At 40.7% G+C, this 24,945-nt stretch overlaps 2 protein-coding genes across 14 annotated transcripts in view; both read right to left on the bottom strand.

Annotated features, from left to right (window-relative positions):
- Positions 1 to 18,738, bottom strand: LOC117427681 (cytoplasmic polyadenylation element-binding protein 1-like). Of its 4 annotated transcripts, none has more exons than XM_058994939.1 (12): positions 18,622 to 18,738; positions 16,698 to 16,866; positions 12,906 to 13,094; positions 7,777 to 8,021; positions 6,197 to 6,440; positions 5,714 to 5,827; positions 4,969 to 5,073; positions 4,375 to 4,511; positions 2,523 to 2,721; positions 2,256 to 2,350; positions 1,892 to 1,972; positions 1 to 1,317 (listed from the first exon to the last, which is right to left on the bottom strand). In XM_058994939.1, the coding sequence occupies exons 1-12, from the start codon at positions 18,634 to 18,636 to the stop codon at positions 1,207 to 1,209; spliced, it is 1,704 nt and encodes a 567-aa protein (XP_058850922.1). In that variant the 5' UTR covers positions 18,637 to 18,738; the 3' UTR covers positions 1 to 1,206. The 4 variants fall into 4 exon arrangements, with proteins under 4 accessions (XP_058850922.1, XP_058850923.1, XP_058850924.1 ...); XM_058994940.1 differs by having other exon boundaries at positions 4,984 to 5,073; XM_058994941.1 differs by having other exon boundaries at positions 7,777 to 7,997.
- A 1,765-nt stretch (positions 18,739 to 20,503) lies between these two features.
- The window catches only part of LOC117428540 (AP-3 complex subunit beta-2-like), a 69,142-nt gene continuing 64,700 nt past the window's right edge, over positions 20,504 to 24,945 (bottom strand). For all 10 annotated transcript variants that reach the window (XM_058994935.1, XM_058994937.1, XM_058994934.1 and 7 more), the window contains 2 exons: positions 24,525 to 24,663; positions 20,504 to 24,274 (listed from right to left, as the gene is read on the bottom strand). In XM_058994935.1, the coding sequence (XP_058850918.1) occupies positions 24,124 to 24,274; positions 24,525 to 24,663 (290 nt within the window). In that variant the 3' untranslated portion in view covers positions 20,504 to 24,123. The remainder of the gene's footprint in view (positions 24,275 to 24,524; positions 24,664 to 24,945) is intronic.

Genomic DNA, 24,945 nt, shown 5'->3' with positions numbered 1-24,945 from the left:
TAATGCTTCAACACCTTTATTTGTACCCATCAGTAGAACACCTTGCTCCACATCTGTAGGTAACTGCAGTGATAGCTGCAGACCACAATGAGGTAGAGACCTTTAGAACACTCTAAAAAGCAGCTGGGCTAGGCAACACAGCAACAAGCTCAGCAGAAACAAAATGGAAAATAAAAGGACACTGGTTCTTTGGCACACATTTTCAGATCAAACTAAAAAGAATGCATTAGGTCAGTTATCGGTCCTAGCAGCATGTCAGAAAGCTGCAGAGTTATCTATAGGTCAACAAGCAACATCTCAAAAAGGAAGGTCCCCCTCCCTGACAACACTGCCTCTCTGCACCATTACAGTAAAAAAAAAAAATTGTGATTAAAAACTACCATCTACCTCTTTCTGAAGTGCAAATTAAAAAGTGAACAAAGTTGTTTTTTTTAAAACTATATACACATCTCAAAGGTCGTTATCCGGTCCAGTTTCAAATCCGTAAATCCAAATTTTCCCTCCCATTTTGTTTGGTTGCAAAAAAAACTGATACTCTACCAACAGCCCCCAGGACGCACAAAAAAAAAAAAAAAAAGGAAAGAAAAAAGTTAAAAGCCGCCAGGTAGATTTACTCTTAAATTCCCCCATGTTGTCACGACTTAAAACCGTTGTGTAAAAAGAATTTGTAAAAAACACTGCGTAAAAATCTGAAATGCGACTGGTTAAATGAAGCCCAACTCATCTTCTGAAGTAAAAAAAAAAAAAAAAAGCTGACTGCACAGAAGAGCATGCAGCTCAGATAGGGAGGAAATAAATTTAAAGGCACTGTATGGCAACTGCCAACATGAAAGGCAATGCGACTTGCATTATTTACTTCTATATGCAAGGTATGGGAAAAAAAAAAAAGCTCTTTAAAAATAATCAATCAAGGAGAAGGCATTTGCATCAACACCTTCTAAACCCTGGCCTTATTTCTCTCCAAACAGTGACGAGTCTGGGAACTGCATAATGGCGAGCCCGTCACCCAACACGTGTGCATAGTGAGATCGTGAACGAGAACAGAAACAAAAAATAGCAAGTGCAATAGTGAACTTTTGTTGTTTAAAGATTTCTTATTTCTAAGTCATCATTGAAGTGCTGTTCCCAAAAAAGTCGGAGAACCAGCACAGGCTCTTCTCTCTCAGCAGGTTATGCAGAGCGGCTGCAGGTCGCTGGCTCTGCCATTTAAGTGGAATCACGGCTCTTCTGATTGCGCATCAGTGGGCGATGGTTTCTCAGGATATCCATCGAGTGCTGCCAGTGCCAGCAAGAACGACAGTAGTACTTGAAGCATGCCTAGGGGAGAATGAAAGAAAAAAAAGTCAGCAAGCTTACTAAAGCCCCTTTCACACTGGCATGATCTACCCAGGTCAAAAACCTACCCAGACAGGACCCGGTGTCATGCAGGTTGTGTAAACGATTTCACACTGCTTTTGATAAAAGCAGAGGTTGACTTGAGCAACACTCAAGTAAATACACGCATCAGTGCCCCGGAAGCAGCATGTTACCAACGCTTCCATCCAAGTTTCTCTGGACTGAACCGTCATCCCAAAATTGGTTAGAGCAAAATATTACTTCATGCCTGCTGCAATATGGCAAAACAAATGTTCCTTGTGGAAGCAAAACCTTCACGCAGGCGTGGCTGTTTTAGTGTTGGCTCAAAACAGCCATCCAGCATTTTGTCTCAACCCAGATCAAAGTGTCAACCCACATCCCAAGGTGGGTTGCCCAGTCTACAATATCCCTGTGTACACACTTTAAAGCCTAGCTTTTTTTTGCTAAAAAAAAAACAAAAACAAAAAAAAAAAAACAACCCCACACACAACCCATTGTGCACCACCTATAGCATTGGACAAAGCTATTCACTGACCTGATCTCTGCAGAAGAAAGGTCCAGGCTGGCGATTGCAGACTTGGCACATTGAATCTTCAAGATACGGATCAATTTGAACCTTAGTAAAATGGGGGTGGGATTAAAATTGAATGCATTAGCTTTGGGTTTATAACAAGTACACACGTCACCAGTGCTATATAAATACCAGCTTGCTTCCTGCCCCAAACAATCTCAAGTTACCAAACTGGACACAAAACATACAAAAGATTAATTCAATAAATTGGAAACTGAATAAAATCAACTTAACTGCATTGGCTAGGTTTGAATAACGAACTTTAGTGAAAGCCTGGGATACAGAATCTATAACCAAATAAACCCTTGCATTATTAGACAACCCCTACCTTTTTAGTGAACTTTGGAGTTTTGATTTCCACAAAAGCTGCACTAACTGCCTTCAGGTAGCTGCGCTGGTTGTTGAAAGTAACACGTCCAGAACCTTTAAGACAAGCCACATTTACTACCTTTAAAGTATGCATTGCGACACCAATAGTTTTACATGCTTCAGGTTACCTGCCCGACTACAGAGGGAAGCAAACAGAATTAATACTTGGAGTCGTCCCGTCCCAGCCCCCAACTCCCCCCCCCCACCCCGTTCATCTTGACCTTACCAATTGGATATTTGTGCTTGTCTGTATCAATGCCAGCATACATCACTCCTCCAAAGAGGTCGTTCATGATGCTGGCCAGAGCCTCAGCATTGAGCATCCCGTGCAGAGCGCCGACGAACACAGTCTTGCTGGGATCCAGGCGCTGGGAGGGGCAGCGCACAAAGTTACTGTCCGAGATCACCCAGGGAATCACCTGCACCTGGAGGGGAGACATTCAGGGAATTAGGAGGGCCCCCCCCAGTTTTAAATTTCATTCAATAGCTGCAGAACCCCTGTGTACAGTTAGGGTGTTTCCCTTAAAAGGCAAGCAAAAACTAAAGCATTAACCCTTAGCGGTCCATTATTTAGTGCCTTGTGCTCGTTTTCACACACGTCGTTTAACCCTTTGCAGTCCATTTATTAATTGCGCGTCAGGCACGCCGGGTCTAATTAATTCACACGCGCAGTTAATTTTATACGCGCTGTTTAAAAGTATTTTTCACAGTCAAACGGGTTTAAATGGCCCTGCATATCAACAAAGCACTCACTAGGCATCTCCAGCCCCGCCCCACCCTTTCGTTTGCTATAGCGTTCACCTATGTAAGAAATAAATAATAATAGTCGTACATAATTTCTTCTTAGCAGATTAATTTCTTAGCAGATGCCCTTATCCAGGGCGACTTACAATTGTTACAAGATATCACGTTATACATATATCACATTATTTTACACACAATTACCCATTTATACAGTTGGGTTTTTACTGGAGCAATCTAGGTAAAGTACCTTTCTCAAGGGTACAACAGCAGTGTCCCCCACTGGGGATTGAACCCACAACCCTCCGGTCAAGAGTCCAGAGCCCTAACCACTACTCCACACTGCTGCCCTACCGATACCGATACATACCGATCGATCATCTCCGGATCACTCGTTTTATCACCAAACTCCTCAATAATGCGATCCAAGTCATTATTTTATTACTATAACATCTGAAAAAAGCTCTGCAAATGTCCATGATAGTCTGTGCGCTGACGCACTCAGCCAGCTTGTTTACTATGAACGCCCCGTTATCTGATACCATGTATGACTATTCATGATACGCCTTTTTTTTGACTTCTCGGCTCCTGTCGCTCCCACTCGGCAATTGAATGGTTCTGCTTTTTCCGGAAGAAAAAACGAATAAACACCCGTTTATTGCGTTGCTATAATGATGTCGGACCCAGTCCGACAAAGGACCTGTGAGGAATAATTGCAATGTCGGACCCAGTCCGACGATGGACCGCAAAGGGTTAAATACTCCTGCCCCACAGTAAAAAAAATAGAGCCCTGCATAACAAGACAGTACTGTATCTCCAACCCTGCCCCTTGTTGGCTGAATTTCACATACCTCTTCAGTCATGCATACTGAAATCATTTCCTGATCACTTTAAAAAACAGCAAACTCAATAATGCAATCCCTGTCATTCACTAACATCTCAAAAAGCTCTGCCAATGTGATATTCTTTGAGCGCTGGATGCAGAAGCAGCTGTCTTGTTTGTTATATGTCCGTGGGGCTGTGTATTGCTCAGATTCGCCCCTTTCTTTCCGTCTCGGTCATTAAAAAGGTTGTCTGCTTTTTTTCAGAAACAAAAAAAAAAAAAAAAAAAACACACAACTAGCGACCTGTGCTTGACGTCTGACATCGGACCGGAAAGGGAAAATTGTAATGTCTGACCCAATCAGACAAAGGACCACAAGAGAGTTAATGCAAAGCATTCAGTCTGTACCCGTGGAACAGGTCACAGGACCTCAGTTTGTCAGGCATTGGAGTCAAGAATAAACTCCACTAATGCAGCATACCGACAGACAAAAGTAGCAGGGCAATCTCCTTACATCCTTGCAACGCATCCTGCGGCTGGACATCTTGAAGTAGTACTCGCTCAAGTCATCTGGGTTCAGCAAGTCCTGGGTGCAGGCCTGGAGCAGGGCTCGCACAGACTTCTCCAACTCAAACACCAGGTACACATAGCCTACCAGACAGGAAATAAGGGGTCAACACAGGGATAGAAACAAGACTCTCCCCCCCCCCCCCCCCATTATATTCAAGCCACTCTATAGCATATGCCTCCTTACTGTTGAAAACAGATTGCTGCCTTATGATGAAATGGGAGTTGCAGGTATTTCCAGAAAACAGTGTAGCAAGAACTCTATGGAATGTTGGATTTCTTGTAACATGCACCAGGAGTGCATCACTTAAGTCCACACCGCAAATGGGAAAATAGATCCACACCAAAACAGAAAACCAATGTGAACGGGAGCAGATTATTAAAATACACTGAAGTTAGAGAAAGTACAGTTAAGAGCCTTTTACCCATTTAGTTACCCACCGTGCTCTGATCAAGATGCAGCAGATTTCTCCCCCTTCATGCATCAGTGCCGTCCCAGATCCAGTGCTCTAAATAAAAATCCTACCCGCTCAGTTATTACCTTTAGGCATATTACCTTTGGGAGGGCAGCGAGGGTGCTTGCCATCCTTACCAGGCCACTCCACACTCAGGGGACCAAACACACGGAATGTGTTGATCAATCCAGCTAGAGGGAACACAAACAAACCTGTTCAACTTAACATAATACAACATACAATCTGAATTGTAAACTAAAGAGATCTAATTTTATACAGACAGCTTGTTCCACTTGGGAAGTGGAATGGCATTTCCTCCACCTAGAGAAATGATCTACTACATTAAACACACCTGCCACTTTCAGGCTTTTCTAACAAATTCAAAACTAGCCTCATCGCAGCCATCTGATCTTGTGGACTTGATAAGCAGACTCCTGGATGCAAGAGCCCAGCCTGGAAAATCCACATCTAAGCTCGGGCACCAGGCCACTAGAAAAAGTCACTGAAGCACCAAGGTGAATGATCCACAGCATTGCTCTCCAACACTGCAGAACCACAAACAGCCAATGCACTATGCAACTGCAAATGGGGGGGCGGCTTCACAATTGAAAGCCACATGTGTACAATCCAGAGCACTTCTAAAAAGGAGTTTTCCAGAAATTAACAAAAAACTGTGCAGGACAGCTGCAAGAACAAGTCCCATCAGCACCATTCACTGAAATCAACTTTAATACACAAATGGGTATAGTGTTCACAAAGCCTAGTTAATCTTTAAGCAAAGCTAGGTAGAAAATGTGTGTAGTGTTGGATTCTAGAAGCAAGGCCACTTACCCTCAGTGATATCCCAAGGCACTCCACCAAGGAATACCTTGCAGGAATAAAGTGGGTTCTTATAGTTCCTGGGAGGCAGCTGTCCGCTCCAGGTGAAGGTGGCTTCGTTCACAGCTACAGAAAAGCATAGAAGAGCCCAGAGCTCAAGGTCATTCACGAGATCTAGTTACAAAGTTAAATTCTCTGTACAGTTGTCAAGTTGCATGAAGCAACATTACAACTGTACACACACCACTTGCATACCTGCATTTGTATCCACTCCTAGCCTCCGGCTTTATTACTACGTATATGAAAGAACTGTACCACCAATTCTCCCACAACGATCAGCAAACAAGTCAGCCATGCCTCGACTTGCAGTGTATGGAAGTCTTTTAAAAACTAAAGACACCCCACTACCAATAAAATGTCCAAAATCCCCAATGGAAAACAATCAATTCCCTCGATTTGTTTAGGCTTTATTGAAATCCCGTCACCCAGGATTACCTGCAGCCTGCCTGTGTAGTCTGGCCTCCCTCTCAATGCTGAACGGATCATCCTGAGACTCCAGGAGGTCCCAGTTTGGCCATACAGAGGTCCCGGGCCATCTCTTGGAGAGGCTGCTGGGGGACGAGATGGCTCCCAGGGAGGAGTTGTCTTGGTCCAGGCGAGATCCCAGCCCCATTTTCAGAGCATCCCTTTGCAAGTTGCTCATTAGGAATGGCAGGGGAGGGGAGATCCGGAGTGTAGACTACGAGAGAGAGAGAGAAGAGAGAGACACACACACACACATTTCAATTGGAAAACAAATCTTGCTGAAACTACTTCAGAGCAAGTATGGGGTGGGATTATACTAAATAGCATGTGTACAGCCTCATTAACCCTTTCCGGTCCATTTATTCAGCACCTGCCAGGTCCAATTTGTTTTCACACGCAGATAGATATATTATCTCTATCTATATCTATCCCCCTCCCCCAGTTTGAATAACTATTCATAGCAACAGGTTTAAAAGGCACTGCATAACAGGACACACTGTACTGCATCTCCAGCCCTGCCCCACTCCTTTGCTGTATTTATCACATACCTCTTCATAGTTGTGCATACTGATAAATTATCTCCTGATCACGCGTTATCACCCAACTCCTCAATGCTATCCAAGTCATTATTACTATAACATCTCAACTCCACAAATGTCTGCAATAAAGCAGCCATCTTGTTTGTCTGTGGTGAAGGGACTATGTATTGCTCAGATCCACCTCTTCAGATTCTACCGGTCTCTCAGCCATTGAAAGGTTCTCTGCTTCTCCCACCCCCCCCCCCCCCCAGAGAAAAAAAAAAAAAAAAAAAAACACACGACTAGGGACCTGTGCTTGATGTCTGAGCATGTTGGACAGGGTCCGACAGACTGCAAAAGGGTAAATATACAAATACATCCATTCAAGAGTGGAAAGGTGCAGAACACTGCAAGAGGCATATAACTATTAGCAAGGCTGTGCAGCTGCAAGAAAAAGCTTTGCATTGTTTGCAGACACCAAGTGAGCCACCAGCATTCCAAGGACCCACACGCTCGTTGTTGCAGGTTAATGCGACAAATTACACTTGTACTGCATTTGCAACAAGGAACAGCCTTACTGAAGGAGAAGCTAGTCTCCTGATCTGCCTAAAATTACATGGTTTCAGGATATCTAAAAGGTAAAAATGAAGCATTCACAAACAGGCACTCATTTTGCAGATGCACAAAATCAAATACCAGGCCTGTATTGGCACCAGTGGTGGAACACACAGCATTGACAATGGGACCTCACTTATGCATTGATCATGTGTAAATACACAAAAAGGGTGATGCTTAACCAAGGCCACTTAAATGCTTAGAATCCTAAAGCTTCAGAACACAAGTTGCTGCATTACATGGGGAACCAACTGCCAAACTTCCATAGGGATCAAGTCATAATATCCTAAAATCTCTAGGCTCTGCACATAATCTGAATATGCTGCAATAAAATCATCTTCCCATCGAAGATATGAGAATCATTAAGGGACTGCAATGAAGACCTTTACCTGTGCTCCATGAGAAATAAGCACTTACAAGCAAGTCATGGAGGTGGTCAGAGCTGGAGCTGAAGCCACTGGTTTCGGAGTCGACAGGGCTGCTGGATCGCGAGTCAAGCAGGGAGCGGGATTCCAGGCGGGTGTTCCGGGGGGCCAAACCAGGAAACTTGTCCAGGAAGTCAGAGCCAATGGGATCCAGGGACGGGAAGCCCATGGGTTTGCCCAGTTTGCCGAGAGGGCTGCTGAGCATACTCAACACTGGAGGGGGTGGGGAAGAAAACCCTGCAACATTATAACAAAAAGGTTTCAAGCACCCCCCCCCGCTGTATCCCTCTCTAGGCTCAAGCTACTACAGAAAGCAAGGTTGGCTCAATGCACTACTTGTGTACCCTACAACAAAAACTGGTTTAGTTTCCACTGCACTTGGTATACATTCATTTGATGGACAGTCTTTGGTTCCCTTGAAATTGGGTGACAACTAGACCAAGACAATTTAACCCAAATATCCAGGGCAAATACTCCAGAGTTCTTACAGTCCAAGACTGAAGTTAATTACTATGAGGTGAATTAAACCATTGACCAAAACCAAATGATCTGATCAATTAAATCAGAAACACTTGAACCAGTTAAAGACTATATAGGCATATTAACAAAAAGCCTTTAGACTAGGTTTCACATTTAGTAACTGACCAGCTCTCACTTTAGCGCCAACAAGAACCTATTCTAGAGTGCTGCTGTAAGCAACAAATTATACGTACTAGAGTCAGGACTATGAATCATCTTGGATAGAAGAACCACCATAACCAGTGGCGCTACAGGATAACCATGACAGACATGCACCTACAAATATTCCCAAATTCAACCAACGACTTTACAAATGTGCAAGTGGTTCTCTGGATAGTTAACCTGCAACACAGGTTTCTTTTATAGACACATTTCCAGGAACACTAAAAGGATAGGTTGGAGAAAGGCAAGTCCACCGATGGGAAGGTCATATGACACTTGTACACACAGGGACACGCTGTGGCACAAGGTTTGGCAAGCCAGAGGTAGGGAGAAAAAAAAAAATAATTTCCTACTTTACACTACAAACTGCTCGGATTTCACCTTGTAACTAACAAAAAAAAAGGCAATGCAAGACAAACTTGCTGTGGACAAACATAAAAGTTAATGTTATAAATGCACTACCCCAGCAGATGCCACTTCAGCAGTGTTGCCATGTTCAGAAAGGGCAACACTGGGCACTGCTTGGCACCATATACCCGACAAAGATGCTTTGAACTGTAAAATGAGTCAAAGTTCAGATCTGTTAATTGAAGAGAAAATACAGCCACCACTTAACTTTTAAAATACAGCCCAATTTGGGGGGTGGGTGGCAGTTCCCAGCAGGACAGACGATTGTCATATTTATGAACTCCAACAGAACTAAACCGAATGGATAAAAAAAAAAAAAAAAAAAATTGTGTTTGGGGTATGGTGGTCTTACCGAGATTCAGAAAATTCACTTAACCTGATCTGAAGACACCCTAAACCAAGCAGTGAGCTTTGGCCTAATTAAAGCTACAGTACCACAATAACTGCGCAGTACACAACAGAATAAAGCACAAATAGCACCCTAAATATTCTACACTGTTTAATTCTAATCAATAAAATAATCTGAATTGTGCAACTAGTCCAGAATGCTACAAGAACACTGACGAGTACAAGATGAACCGCACACATTACTAGTGTTCGAAATTGCAGTTGTCGTAAGTCAATTTATGGATTAATGGCTTACCCTTTTCCGTATTCAAATTACTATCAATTAATACTGCTCATCTTATTTAGTAATTTCTGTATGATTTGAAGTTTCATAAAAATGTTCCCCAGAGCTTGTTTTTAAAAAAAAAAAAAAAAAAAAAAAAATATATAAAAAAAATAAGATTGTGAATTTATAGGAAGTCAACTACAGCCAAGACGCCTGGTCTTGGGGGAACATCCCACTGAAATGCTTGGTCCTGAAAGGGTTAAAATCTGGGACACCTAAAATAAAAAAGCACAATAAATTTAGAAATTTGGGGCCCCATTTAATCCCGCGCTGGGGATGACCCCCAAACCCCCCTGCCATCTACTTGGGATTTCAAGCTTCCTACTGAAAAGAGAAGACTGTGGATATTTATAAATAGTTTTGTAATCATGTTTATTTTCAGTTATGACAATGCACTTTGTATTGTTCCTGTAAAGCACTTGGGGATATCATTGCCGTGAAAGGCGCTATATAAATTGAGATGTTGTAACCTGGCCAAAATAGAACACATTCCAACAATGCATAATTGTTGCACTACTCAGATTAATGTTATTTGTTAGAATTAATGTAGAATATTTAGGGTGCCATTTGTGCTTTATTCTGTTTACTGCGCAGTTATTGTGGTACTGTAGCTTTAAATTAGACCAACACTCACCGTGACGTTGCTGTTCACTGCTTGGTTTAGGGTGTGTCTTCGGATGATCTTCAAAATCGGGTTAAGTGAATTTTCTGTATCTCGATGGGGTCATTCGCAAGACATGTGATAGAGAGAAAAGATCAATGCTGTAAATCTCCCTCCCAACTAGAAAGGGTGCTGTGTAAAGGTGAGGGTATGCTGCCTCCTAGATTTGCCACCTCGGTGGTAGGTGGAAACCGGAAGGTGACCATATTAGGAGGGGCGCGTAGCTGCAAGTACTCTGGACGATTCCATTGCAGTCAGCTGCGGGGCAACCCTCTATTGGAGAAACCATGGCGACGCGTTGACTGCAGGGAGGAGTTTGCTGGGTACAAAAGGGGAAGCAGCTACGTCAGTACCTGGGCTTTTGCGCCGAGAAATGACCCACCAGCCGGAGCTGTTCTCGTTTTGTGTTACGTGCTGTCTGTCTTTACAGCGGAGGAGTAGGAGCGAGGGGCTGCAGCCACTGAGCCAGCACAATCCCCGGAGCACTTCCCTCACAGCACGGCACCAACCACTCACCACAATCCCTGGAATTACAGAGCACAGTTTTCGTGCACGGAGGATCGTGGATTAGGAATGTTTCTCTTTTGTTATTTTGTTTCATAAACTTTATTAAATAAATCAGACATTCTGGGAGAATCTGGTTTGGACATTGTATTTATTGCACCATGTCACTCGCATCCTGTCACACAACCCCACCCCAAAAGATTTCAGGGTCCTAAATTTTAATCAACCCGATGGGGTCAACCAGACCTAGATGAGGGCGTATTTCTGCTTGGGGTCCCAACATGTATATGAAATGAGACATAGTTGAAAATTGGGCCAAGGCAGCCTCCAATTAAAACACAATCAGGTTTCAACAGCATTGCATCAGCAGTTCTCCCATTACCAGGGATATGCATCCTCATGGGGAGGGAGGAATCACGAGGTCACTCTGATGCTCTTCTCATTCAAGTCCTTCCATGCAGCACCACTACAGTTAACGTGTAGGACTCTGGAAACACAGATCGTCTATAGCACCAATTGTGCAGCAACAGCTCAGCCTCCAACAATTTAAAGTATGTGCTGCCTGCCTGTAACCAGCCACCCCTCTGCTGTGCCGACAAACAATCCCACCCAAGAACAAGCTTCCAGGCAAAACCTTACAGGACACCCAGCATGGCGTCAGCGTCTACGCTTAGCAGCAAACAGGCTACCACCAGCAATTGCAGTATTTGTATAATCCAAAAAATCAGATCAGTACAGATTCAAAGTCAGACTTAACTGAAGTGTGGGCCACACCGATCAGCAAGGCGCTTGCATGGTTCTGGAAGGATGCGACAATCCCAAATGCTATAGCAAATCCCTTCACGTCCCAATAGCCCTCCGATAGTTTAAATCAGAAACACCTGCCAAATGAGAACTTGCCTGTGCAAATGCATTCAAACCCAGGCTCACCTAAAAGAAAGACATTATCCACCCCACCAACCTAAGATCACAAGTCTAAAGCACTGCTTTCCAGTGAACAGAACAGCTGCCAAGTCCTTCGGTTATAGAAATATATATTTGTTTTAAAATTACAGTAGGTTAATTGAACCACAAGGCATTAATAGCAGATTACAAATTGGTTAAATCTGAACAGTCAGGTGCCACTCACTTGGATTAGGTTTACTATACTGTTTGGGATATACATCCTGTCAGTTTTCAATACATTAAACTAAAATAAAAATAAAAGCAGGCGACCATGACCTACATCCATCAAGGCCAACGTATAGACACGGTCCGCCATATAACCACAGACCAATACTCAACTAAAACATAGCGCACCTTGTACTGCATCCCCAAACAGTTCAGTAACCGGGATATTTGCATCAAAACATATGATTCACAATCCAGATCCTCAAGGGACCACTATTAACCTAGTCAAGCAAGAATCAGTGGTTCAGCCACTGGATGTAGAAAAGCAGGCAAACGTCAGCAGCAAATCACCCCCCTACACTACAGCACCCACTGCAGTGCGAGCATTCCAACAGAGCCTAGTGCCAGACCCTACTACTGCCAGCCGGGATCAGTATTGAGCACTGAAATTCAGAGGATTACAATACAATTACAGGAGAAGGTAATAAAATGAGCATTTAAAAACTCTTCAATGCCAAAAGGTATGCTGGATAAAATGAACATGAGCTTACAGCATTTCAATAGTGCAGTGAATGATCTCTACAGTATGCAGCTACAGCTAGCATATAAATAAACTCCTGAAACAGTTAGTGCCAGCAGGTACAAGTGCAGCCTAGGGCGACATTGGGTAAAGCAGAAAAAAAAAGAAACCCCACACAGACCTACAAGGACACAAACTGCTTTAATTAAACCAGTTCTAAACTTCTACACAGTTTGGATTCAAATCCCAGGATTTTCTAGAAAAATCAGATAAAGGTCTGCAAAGCAATTACCTGTATAACCCACATCCAGCTCATTAAATCTTACCAGAGCTCAGGACAATTCTGGGATGCCGTTTCACAATTCCAAACTACAAACAAGGAATCCCTTTTCCAGTTGAAGGATTAGACAAACAGCACTCCCCCCCCCCATCACCCTATTCCTCCCATACAGTTTTAAAGTGCATGTTTCCTTTACTGGCTAGAAAGACACATCTGGCAAACCCTTAGTGTCGCATTTGCTTTCGTTTCAGCGACAGAAGGTGCAGTCTCATTGCTGTACTTACTGGATGGCGTGCTGGTCTGGTTTGAACTGTCTAAATCCTGGCTGCTCCACGGCCGGTCCCACCCTGACAGGCTCAGGGACTGCAGGCCTAAATTCAGGTCATTGACATCTGGGAGGACCCGAGGAGATTCCTGCGCAGTGTTGGGGAAAAGCATCCTGCTTCCGACGGCCGTGTCCGCGTCCTGCAAATCTGTGGTGTGGACAGAAAGGAAAGAGTCTCCGTTCAGGCTTGTGAAGTTTTGTTTCTCCACCCCCCCCCCCCCCCCCCCCACACACTCCGTAGGAAGCCGGCACTCTCCGATCTGCCAAAAAGCTGGATCTGCTAACCTGTGACTGATGTAGCTGCCATGCATCTCAGTCTGCATCACTGACCCAACCAACATGTGACTGGGGTGCTGATGCACTCACACACCCCTGCTAAATGACATCACCCACCCCTTCACACTGAGCATCATGCAATACAAATGAAATGCCTTAAACTTCTCATTGGCAGGTTAAAAACAAGCTCAGGAAGGCAGAGAAAATGGGCTAAAGAGAAAAATACTGTGCTGCAGCTGCAGAGAATGAAGTCTAGGCAGAAATCCCTTGTGTTCTGTGAGCTACAGCTTCCCGGTGACACAGGCAGCAGCAGCCAGATCAGAAGTTGGTAGACAGCTATTTGCACTGCCAGCCCCGCCCCCCCACTGCTCTTTAATGCTGGGCCGCCTCCAATTGGTGGCTACAGTCCTGATTCAGCAACTCCTGCCGGAGCAAACGCTTCACAAATTCTGCTAGCATAATCCCTTTGCTTCAACTTGGATGTCACTGCTTGATGCTGCATTGTTCACCACACATTATACAGATAACCTTCAGAAACCTAGGGGGTTTTCAGTTTACAAATGGGGTGGGCATCAGGTCTCCGCCCCCATTAACCATCTAGGATCTGGGGTGCCAGGATGTCACCATGAAAGAATGAGATTGCAAAACACTGAAGAGTGCTGGGCAGCCATCTTTACAATAAATATAACTGTCTGCATTTCCACACCTCACAGCTATATATGGACTTGATTGGCAAAAGCTCATTCTTTTCTGAAGGTAAATCACAGAAGAGTAGATACATTCTGTATTCTATATAGTGATAGTTATTTTTAAACTCTCCTCAGTTGCAAGCAGCAACAGAGGCAGTTTCTGCAAGTCATACTTCTCACAACTTAAGTCAATTCATTTTGTATCCAGGAAATGCAAAAAAAAAAAAAAAAAAAAACCCAAGAGGTTAAGCGACAAATACTTCTGATGGAACAGTGACAGAATTTGCCCTCTACAAATTAGCAATACATATTAGAGGATTAAAGTTGAAAACCTCCACTACCTTAAAGGCTACCCAAGAACCCTTAACCCTCCCAAAAATGCACACACCACTCCCATTATTCAGTTACTCAGCTTATCCGAGACAGACAAAGATGGCATGAAAAGCAAAGTTAGACTCTTACTAGAAACTGAAATAAATCACATCCGAGACCAAAAGCAAAGCACACAATCAACAATGCGGTCAGTCAGAAACAAGTCACTTTTGTTTTTTAGAAGAGCTACAGTAACAGCAGTTTGCTGCAGACACACAAGACAGTGGAGCATGAATCAGCTTTAATAAACCCGAGGCCAATACTGCCATTTTGGTACCAGAACAAAGAATACCTTAAGCTATTCACCAGCGATGGAAAAGGAAGATGTCTAATAAGGGTTATTTAACGGAATAAAAATCAGGTCATGACCTTATAAATACTTGGACCACTTCCAGATGCATCTAATTTTAAGCCAAATATCAGGCGTAACAAGCCATTTAGAAGCTAGTACATAGTTTTAATCTTCACTTGTTTTTAACCTAACAGATACAGAATTAGACTAAATTATAGAAATTTTAATATGCACATACAATTAAGCTTCAACATGCCAGGACAGTTTCTGTAAACGCATCCTCCAACCAATTTAAGGTGTTACCTAAATGCTGCCCCGATCGTCTCCCATTTCTAGAAAGACCGGGAAAGTTAACTAATTGGTAGTTAAGTGGATTAAATCAAGGTTTCCTCAAGCCAGCCCATGCTGAGGAAAGGGGAATGGTTCAGTTCCCATGCCCATCCCAATCACAGCCAGTCTTTGATTCTGCCTGCAAAGCAAAGACGCCAATTGGCAACCTAGTTTAAAAACTAGGGGTGAGACGATTCATTGTATCGATGCATCGCGATACAACCTTGAAATGGAGTACCTAATTCCACAATTAAACTCCAAATCATAAGGTCTTTGTTGTTTGAACCTAAACTCCACTTGATCCATATCACATTGTGCAGTGCGCAGGCCAGATGCTTCTGGAATTTAAGAGGGAGTAGGAAACAAAGGAGAGTTCTTCATTTTAATTGAGGGTTACAATCATTAAATGAAAACTGAGACGGACAAATGACAAAAGTTGAAGTTAGAGAAAACAAAAAACACTTGGATAAACATTTATTAGAGGCCAAAAAGTTTCTGTATTCTACTGCTAGCAAGCAGGGAATACTAACACTGTTGTAAAGGCTTCAGAACAGGCTGCAAAATCACTACCTGGCCAATGGGAGTTGAGATGGCTGTGATTCTGGCCAATGGGAGTGTAGAGGAGGCGGAGACGGTCTGCCTTTGTTGTAGCCAGAGGAATCAGGAAGCTAGCAGTGTTAAATCACTAGTTTTTGTATTCAAATGCTATATTTTGTCTCGTTTTGTAAGAGCATTATATTTCATAGAAAGATAGGTATATGTTCTTCCAGTACCAGTTAATGTATTGCTCTCCTTTTAATGTTTCCTTACCATAAAAATCTGTGTAAGTGATTCATACATTTTTATCTATCTAGCTTTCATTTGAGAGAGAGAGGATAGGCTAGAAAAATTAAGCATACCTGTCTTTTTTGGGGAGGAACATACATTAACTGTAAAGCTATTTATTATACATAACATTTTGCATTTACACTTTACAAGTTATTTTCTTTGTTCCTTTCAGTGCACGCTAATGTTTATTTGGTTGAATAATCCTTAAACTGATTTAGTTGAACATGTTAAAGAATGTCAATCCTGATGACCAATAAATTACATTTATAACCACATTTAAAAACCACACTGTGTAGACTTGTATACAAAATAAAACTCAACCTTAACTAACACAAATACTTAGTGATAGAATGTATGGTATAAGTCTTGCTCTATTGAGAGAGAAGTACGATGCAAGCAAAAAAAAAAAAAAAAAAGTACTTTAAACATTTAAATTGTTATTGATTAGACATCACAACTTAATGCTGACAAACTTGATATTTAAGTTTTTCTAAAGAAACACATGAACTAAAACTGTACTTCAATAGTTAACACATTGCTTGGTATTTTTTTCCTCAAATGTCAGAGGGAGATTTGGAAATATTTTCAAGTCAGTCAAGCACAAATTAGTTTCCATAAGTATTGTGGCTTGTGTATCCCGATACATATCGTACTGGGACCTTGGTGTATTGTCTCACCCCTATTTAAAAAAAATCAAAACATGAAATGTTGGTACAGTAGGTGAAGGTGCAAACTAGACTTTTCAGGGTAATACGACATGGTGCTTTCAACCCTACGGAGGACATCAGTTTCCAGTCATAACTTGTGTATAACACACTCTTAAAGGTTTGTGCATCTTTAGTGGATTTCTCACTTCCCAGAAAGCAGCATGTAGCAATTGGGGTATAGTTGTGATGAATGCTCAAATACTAGAGATGCAGCACCCCTATAATGCAGTGACCAGACCAATAAAATCAGACATTACCAGGCAAATTATCACGTCTTCCCTTGTTGAGTGGTGTAGTGCACACCCCAGTAAAGTCCAGAGAGTTCCCCAGCATGGTGTTCATTCTACGGAACAGATCTGCATTACTGCAGGTAGACAAAGCTGGAGCATCCGATTCCCAGCGCTCATGGGCTTTATTAAGGTCGTCCTTTGAGGAAAGAAAATAGAAATCAAGAAGGTTACAAATCAGAATTTGACACCAAGTCAAAATATTATTTATTTATTATATAATATATATATATATATATATATATATATATATATATATATATATATATATATATATATATATATATATATATATATATACACACATATACATATACACACACACACACACACACACACACACTATTGTTTCTGATCTATATGCAAACTGCAAGGGAGGCTGCAAGACTACAAAATAAAATGACCACAATAACCACTATTTTGCATGCAACATGCAGTTCATTTTTAAACAGCAGACAATCAAAATCGTATTGTACACTTGTGCGTTCCACTGGACAAAACCAAAACGCAAGACATCTGCCCAAATTTCACCATTAAAACAACATACATAGTTTACAACGTCTTCTTGTACACGACTACAAATTCACCATGGATGCGAAGACGCCATTTGACTTCCACGTGGCAAAGACTGAGGATACTATACCCTACCAACCACGAAATACCCAAGATTACTGCAGGCGTGTTATTTGCTAGGCATTGTATATTACTCAATGCCAGTCATTTCAATTTGCAGAAGGTCAAAAGAATGAATTTAACAGGCCATTCCAACGCTCGTTCCAGCCGCTTTCGAATTACCTCCTTCGGGGGGAGTCCTGCCACAGAAAGTAACAGCAACTGCGAATCACGTTAAGAAAACGTGACTGCTTACTGTAAAACGATTGGACCAATTTAAATATGTGGAGAGGTTTGCGTTATTCATTATAATATTTACGGCAATCCGTTAGGTTCAAAGTCTGTCACGAAACTAACTGCGTTTCGACAGACAGTTATGCTGGGTTGTTGTGCGTGTTTAATTCCATTCCAATACTACAAATCGGCAACAGTTTCCTCCCCTACAGGAAACACTGCATTAAAAAAGTAGCCAGTAACGCCGCGAGTAAGAAAAAAACTTTTGTACATGCTATTACTGTGCGGGACCCCGAAAAAAAACACACCACACCATTTACATAAACTTGTGTGAGGTGGGCTAGTACACCAGGCGCATCTACCCCCTTGTATTTCTGGCCTCCCTTTACAACATTAAATATTTCAACCGTTTTTTTTAACCTGGCGTTTCGACCACGACACGTCGTTTAACGGTTTTAGTTTGGCAAACAATTCAACTTGTACAAATTATCTGCACGCCGAGTTTACAATAGTCTTGTTTGTATGTTAGGGTTGCAATGCCTCATGCGCAGGAGCAACTAATACGCGTCAATCGCCAAGTGAATACACACACAAAAAAATAATTTGGCGACAAGAACACGTTTAATGGGTTTCCCCACACGACTATCAAATTAAACTTATCTTGTTAAATTGTTTTACTATTTACAATTTGTAAAGTGTCTGACAAGTGTCCGCATGTTTAAAACTCCCTTCTTCGAAACTTGATATTGACAAAGGTAAAACTTTAGAAAAGCGTCAATATTTTTTGGACCACGTTGAAAGACGAGCCATGAAATGAAACATGAATTTAAGGATTCACTAAAGTTTATATATAACAACAAAGCCGTCCCCGAATTGCCGCAATCAAGATTACTAGTATTTTAAAAACACGAGCACGTATAATCACGTCAAATCAACCAAAATATAACAATATTTAAACACAGTCAATTAAATTCAAAACGCTCGGTTTTGTGTAAACTAGTTCAGGATTTGAATTTTATGTTTATTTTAACAGGCCTTGTCTACTTACCAAAGAAAAAGCCATGACAAATATATTTTGCTTGTATCTTAAAACAACAAAAAAGAAAATTCGATTACAACCCCACAAATTACTCGCTACGTTCTACGCAACAACTACAGCAACCGTCTGACATGCATTTATACTCTGCAAATTCAAACCTGACGAAATGATTGCCTTCATCACCTGATTCTGTACCAATCAGCACATCATTTGAAGTATTAAAGGCGTGGTGTACTTAATTAAGAGTTTTTTTTTCTTCTTTTTTCATCATTGAAGATATTGAGAAATTGTACTTTTTATGTTTTTTTTTTTTTTAATTACTACCTTAGTAAACATTTGCAAAAACATTGAAATAGGTCTCTGTGTATATACATTTATTTGCGTAATTATTTAACATGTAAAATTTCTATTACCGATACACGTACTTTTCTGTATTATACGACTGCATTATTATTATTATTATTATTATTATTATTATTATTATTATTATATATTTTTGATTATTATTATCAATATAGTTTTTTTCACGTACTTATTTTAAAAACGTACTTTATTGTGAATACTTTTACACTATGTTTTAAAATGATTATATATCCCTTGTTTTTGAAAGTGGTTTCGGCCAACTAGTCTGTGTGGAAAGCTTTTGCTCTTCATTTAAAATCTCAGGAAATTATAATTTAAATATTCTATGGCGGGAGTTAAAACAATGTATCATATCCCTGTTTATTGGACACGAAACATTAAATACCTGCGAACATCTTGCATGGGCGTCATGTTGACAAATGGCATCGTCTCCTGGAGAAGGGCTGATCTTGAGAGAGGCACGTGTATTTAGATATTCCTGGTACAACCGCACGTCTATTGCAATGAGAAGCGATTTAATGTGCGAGTCCATGTTGGCTCTTGGCTGTAAACGATAAACACCGCAGTGAGGTCTGCAGGACTGAAGTGACCAGCTCATAGTTTCATTATCACTTCCAATTCTATCAGTTACGTGGCCTGTAGAAATCTGGTAAAAACCCTGTTCTCCAGAATCGTTCATAGAGTGATTCATCATTTTTGAGACCGTTCCAGGAGACGTCGGTAATTTGTGCAGTCATGAATAAGAAACACCTGCCAACCAAACACTTCCTATAACCCCTCTAGCAATGTCAGAGTGGCTGTGTTGCCCATGGTGACTGAAACCGTGCACGATTTTATATTTACAGATGGTCAGGGATGAAAAGGTATCGCAATAATGCCATCCCACCCACTGAATTGTGTGAGGCAGACACATTACAGATTAAAATGCTCTGTTGATGCTGAAAATGGACTGTATTAGACTAATGCAAAAACAAAACAACTTGAGTCAGGTAACTTTTTGTCTTTTTGGTAGTCAATGCGTTTTATGCCCTAGGAAGGGTAGAAAAAAAGCTGTAGTTTCTATAGTGAAGAAAAGGGTTATTATTTTGCTTCTGTTTTATTCAGTGGGTTATACCTACATATTTCATTTGAACAACCTTATTCTCAGCCTTTTTCATATGAAAAGCCACATCAAAGTGTTAATTTGAGGAATGACTCAGAGTGCTTGTTATTGAAATGGAGCTCATAGGACTTTCAGTAGAGAACACATTATGCATGATATACTGTACTGCATGATATTGTTGTGGCACAGGGTCAATTCAGAGGTTACCTGAACGTTACTGTTGATGAATTCAATTCAGTTTTCACAGATGGTAATGGGCAGTTGTCCTAATTTGAAGGTAGTTTTTCCTACTTTGCATTGCTTTTACTTTATATTTTAAAACATATTTTTAAAAAAATGGTTTGCATTATCATAATTTGGAAATCCTTAAGTACATATAGAGATAAACTCACAATAGCTCACAATAAAAAAGCATAAGTCTGCAGCGTGGTTTCAGCTTTTATTGATAGTTTTTTTTTGTATAATAAATAAAGCTGTCACATTCAAACAACACATCATCACATTTTACAACCAAACAGGAAAGAGGGGCAGACTGATACCTGCTATACCTGCTGCGCCATGTACACGAGTCACCCTGTCTACATCAAGTCATTTGAAATGATCGCCACACAAACGTCTGACTCAAATGTTGGAAGTTTCCTAGTAGAATTTCTTAAATTAGGATGTCTCATATATGTTACTGTCATGTGCATACAATTGACAACCTAAGCTAGCATTCAATTCAGATTCACTGTATTCTGTATATATAGCAACTGAAGCACCATAGAAACAAGTTGCTTTCATGGCACTGTGGACTGTAACTTAGTCCAGGCCTTGGTATAAGATTTGTCATCTTCTAAGCAATGCAGCCCAACATTTTAGATTTGATTAGATGCAATTCATATTTGTGTTCTTAAAGTAATTTGAAATAAGTGTCAGCAATGCTACACCACATAAATAAATCTTCTTCAATGGCAAGGCAATGGTTCTGTACTAAGGGGCTATGGTAGCAGCTACACTGGTATGGTGGAATGGTGACATCACAATGTATGACACTGGTACCAGAGTGTGTGGTTCTAATTGCTGGTAATTGTCTAATAATGGTTTAGCATTCTTTTCAGGTTAATACATTGGGATCCCATTTTTTTCTGTAAGGATAAATACAACACATTGCATAAAATGATTAAAGCACCTCCCTACCCCTTTACATGCCATCATTCAATATTTGTGCCTTCTAATTTATACAATAATTCATTGTAATTACCACCAGAGAACAAATCCACATATTCTATTACATTAACACATTCAGCAGAGAAACGCTTGTTTGAATAATAATAATAATAATAATAATAATAATAATAATAATAATAATAATAATAATAATAATAATCCTAAATAGCTACCATGGCCTTTAGCCACAAAACCTTAACTCACCGTTCATTTGAAAAATGTAAAAAAAAAAAAAAAAAGTTGACATACTCCATGTGGCTTGATATTTATGAATTTCTCTCCTGTTACACACACACAGTGGTGTAGTGCTATATTTAGAAGTGAGGGGTCGCTATTATCTACCCCCCCCCCCTCCCCACTCTCTCAACCCTACCAGTCCCTGTTTCCCCACACACTCAACAGAACCACAGTTTATCACTAGTAGTTACGGTATTTGAAACGGCTAACAACTGTACCAACTGATTACAAATTCAGACAATCAGGTATTGAGGTATTATTGTAAAGCAACTAGATGTACAGCTATTTATATTAAAGATAAATAAATAAATAAATAAATACTGTACATATTTTCACAACCAGTTTCATACACTAATATACACACGATTAAAACGTCGTCATTATTATTATTATTATTATTATTATTATTATTATTATTATTATTATTATTATTATTATTAATCCTATGTGTAACACTCCCCCACTCGTATATTGAATGGTTTGGTCCAGAATCAGCTCGTCTCACTAGCCTATTGCAGCCGCTTAAGAGCGAATGAGACTGAGGTTTTGAAACAGAAGTGCATCTGTTTGCAAAAAAAGATGTGTAAGGCCACAGGTACCATTTATTTATTTGTTGCGATTGAGCTTTATCTTTTAAATATATGTTTAGCTTAATTTATCTTTCTGATATATGGGTCTAAAAATAAGAACTGTTCCAATTATTACATCTAATTGTAAAACGCTGACACCTCAGCACAGCGTTGATACAGGTGCCCTTCACCTCTCTACATTATTCACACCTGTTGTTCCAAATGTTTTCTTTATCTCTCAAGGGTTTCTTACGGTTATTGTATTCTTTGCTTATTTGTATGGGTTACACACATGTATATCTCCATATATTAACAACAGGAGCAAAATAGTTCAATATTCTGCACGTAAAGCAGGGAAGTGGTGCTCTCCTTGCCCAAGAGAAGTGGGGGGGCAGCGCTCCCCCCGACCCCCCAGCACTACACCCCTGTATATATATTATTATTATTTTTATTTCTTAGCAGACACCCTTATCCAAGGCGACTTACAGTCGTAAACAAAAATACATTTCAAGAATCACAGTACAAGTATTAATACAATCAAGAGCAATTATATAGGGAGGATACATTGACCTTGCTAGAAAAAGTGAAAACAAGTTTGGAAGACAACAAAAACAAATGCTAAGGGCCTTGCAGATACTTGGTGTGGAAATGTTATGAAAGGGTTTCGATGTTTCCTCTTTAAATAAATGGTGATTTCCAGGTTTTGTCAATCAACAAGGCGGTTTGTGGTATCAGTCTAACCCATTAATACATGCTACATTCACGCTAGGCAGAAATGAAACCAGGAACAATCATGGAGGTGATTGCACTATGGAGCAAACTCCTTCAGCTGTGACTAACATGCCCAACGCCTTTTTGCCTGGGAAAATAATAAACAATGTCAATGTGTACAATCAACGGTGTGTTAAAGAAATCCAAATCATTGCCATTTCATTTTCGTTCTACTTGCTCTTTCTTTCTACAGTCATCAAACTTTTGAAAACACCTTCAAAGGGGGTAAAATGTTTGCTATTTCCATGCTTTAAGAACATACGTATATTATGAATGAACTCTGTTCACAAAGCTTTAACACACAGGTTGTTTTAAAAATTGTTTTATTAAATATTTATTAAACTGTTCTTTACTGTTGTTAATAAAATCAACAACAGTCCCGAACAGTTTCAGAATCATCAAACTCGATTTCACTCATAAAAACAGACTTCTTGAATAACTTGGCAGCCTAAATTGGGTGTGTCTCGGTTGCCTGTAGTTCCGGAATTGGCCACGAGAGGCCAGTAAAGCACCAGAATTTCTTAAATTAAATTCTTAAATTCTGGTAATTATTAGTTTATGAGAAACGTGTGAAAATCGTTTAGGAGCTGTGTTAGAGAGCTGTTGTGATAGACTTTCTGTTACCTTTGTTTTGAACACCTGCAGTTTATACTTTATGTTTTTCTAAGACACCAAACACTTCTTTGTTCTTGTACAAGACCATGTAAATGAGTTCAAGCTTTGTAAACAGAGATTTCAATCACAATGCTACAGTGAAAAGTGGCTGATGCTTCCCGGTCCAATGGTGAAGCTTCAATCAGACCTACAGCAAAGGTACCAGTTTATCTATAACCTTTGAAATAATTGCATATTCTAAATTAATATGAATCATGACAATTAAAGGGGTATCATGTTATTGTATCTAATAAGAGGTAATACATTTGATTTTAAAGCCATGGTTAGCTCTCGTATAATAAATCAAAAACATGGCTTCACATATATGTTGACCACATATTGAAAATATATCTGGAAATGCTTGGGGCTGCATTTGTACACATCTTGCAAACTCGTTGCTATCTGATTGTGCAAACATGTAATGCTATGAGCAAGCAAGAGCTACATGAGTACTCTGCAAACATGACTCGAATTCTCCCATGGCTAAGACAGGCATGGGTTTCTGGCTGAAGGAGAGACTTGGGGAAAGGGACAGGGGAAGTGTCTGGGTATTACAGCAGATTGGTGCAGTCTAAGGGGATGGTACAGCTAAAGGTCACATTTCCATCACTGTGACAGGGCCTGAAGAATGTCCTTCACCAGCATGGTGCCAATCACCATCTTCTCACAGTTCACGGTCAGCTGGGCCGCCATGCCCTCTTTCGTCACCACGGTAACCAGTACCAGGCTGCCACTGGCCACCGTCTTAGCAGCAAATCTGGAAAAGAATGTTTGAAGAACATCAGGTATGAGTGGACAGAACGACAGGACGCAAGCCTCTTTATTATTCATTTATATGAGAGGAGAGTTGAATTCTTTGGTGTTGGTTCATTTTAAACTTCCATGGCTGAAATGTCTGTGTATTCAAATGTATCTGTTCATTATCATTGACCAATGGTATTTTTTAGCTTCCAGGACACAAGCTTCCTCCCGCAATGAAACCTGCTTGTCCCCGCCTGTCTACTGACCTGTACTCTCTGTCTGACCCGCAGGGCACCCGGCTCAGGTTGGCAGCTGAGGTCACTCTTTGGACGATGGCGTGGTCACTCTGGCATTTCTCTCCCATGGTCAGCTTCTCATTGATCTCATTCATTCCCATCAGATGACCTACAGAGAGTGGCAAAGACCAGAGTGTATGACACATGTTTCTAATACAGCCTAGCAGCAGACATGAGGTCAAGAGTTGGGATATCAGGGTCGATTGCACGAGAAAGGTAAACTATCAGGTGATGAAATATGCATTAAATATGAGGTGGTGTACACATTGGTCAGATAGCCAACTCCAGGATCATTACTGGGTTAAATGGACCTGAAAATTACTAATGGGTCAATCTGATCAATTATGCCATGTTAAGCCACAATTGGATTTAATTAGAGCATTTTACAGCA

The sequence above is a fragment of the Acipenser ruthenus genome, chromosome 21 (assembly GCF_902713425.1).
Source record: "Acipenser ruthenus chromosome 21, fAciRut3.2 maternal haplotype, whole genome shotgun sequence".
NCBI lineage: Eukaryota > Metazoa > Chordata > Actinopteri > Acipenseriformes > Acipenseridae > Acipenser > Acipenser ruthenus.
The sequence above is the reverse complement of the archived record's forward strand: the minus strand, read 5'-3'. Positions and strand labels throughout refer to the sequence as shown.

Excerpts from the sequence above, each read along its gene's own strand:
- LOC117427681 (XM_058994939.1), bottom strand. Across the intron at positions 2,722-4,374 it reads GCAGGATGCGTTGCAAGGAT|GTGCAGGTGATTCCCTGGGT; the intron begins GTAAGGAGATTG and ends TCTCCCCTCCAG. Across the intron at positions 1,318-1,891 it reads CTTTCTTCTGCAGAGATCAG|GCATGCTTCAAGTACTACTG; the intron begins GTCAGTGAATAG and ends ATTCTCCCCTAG.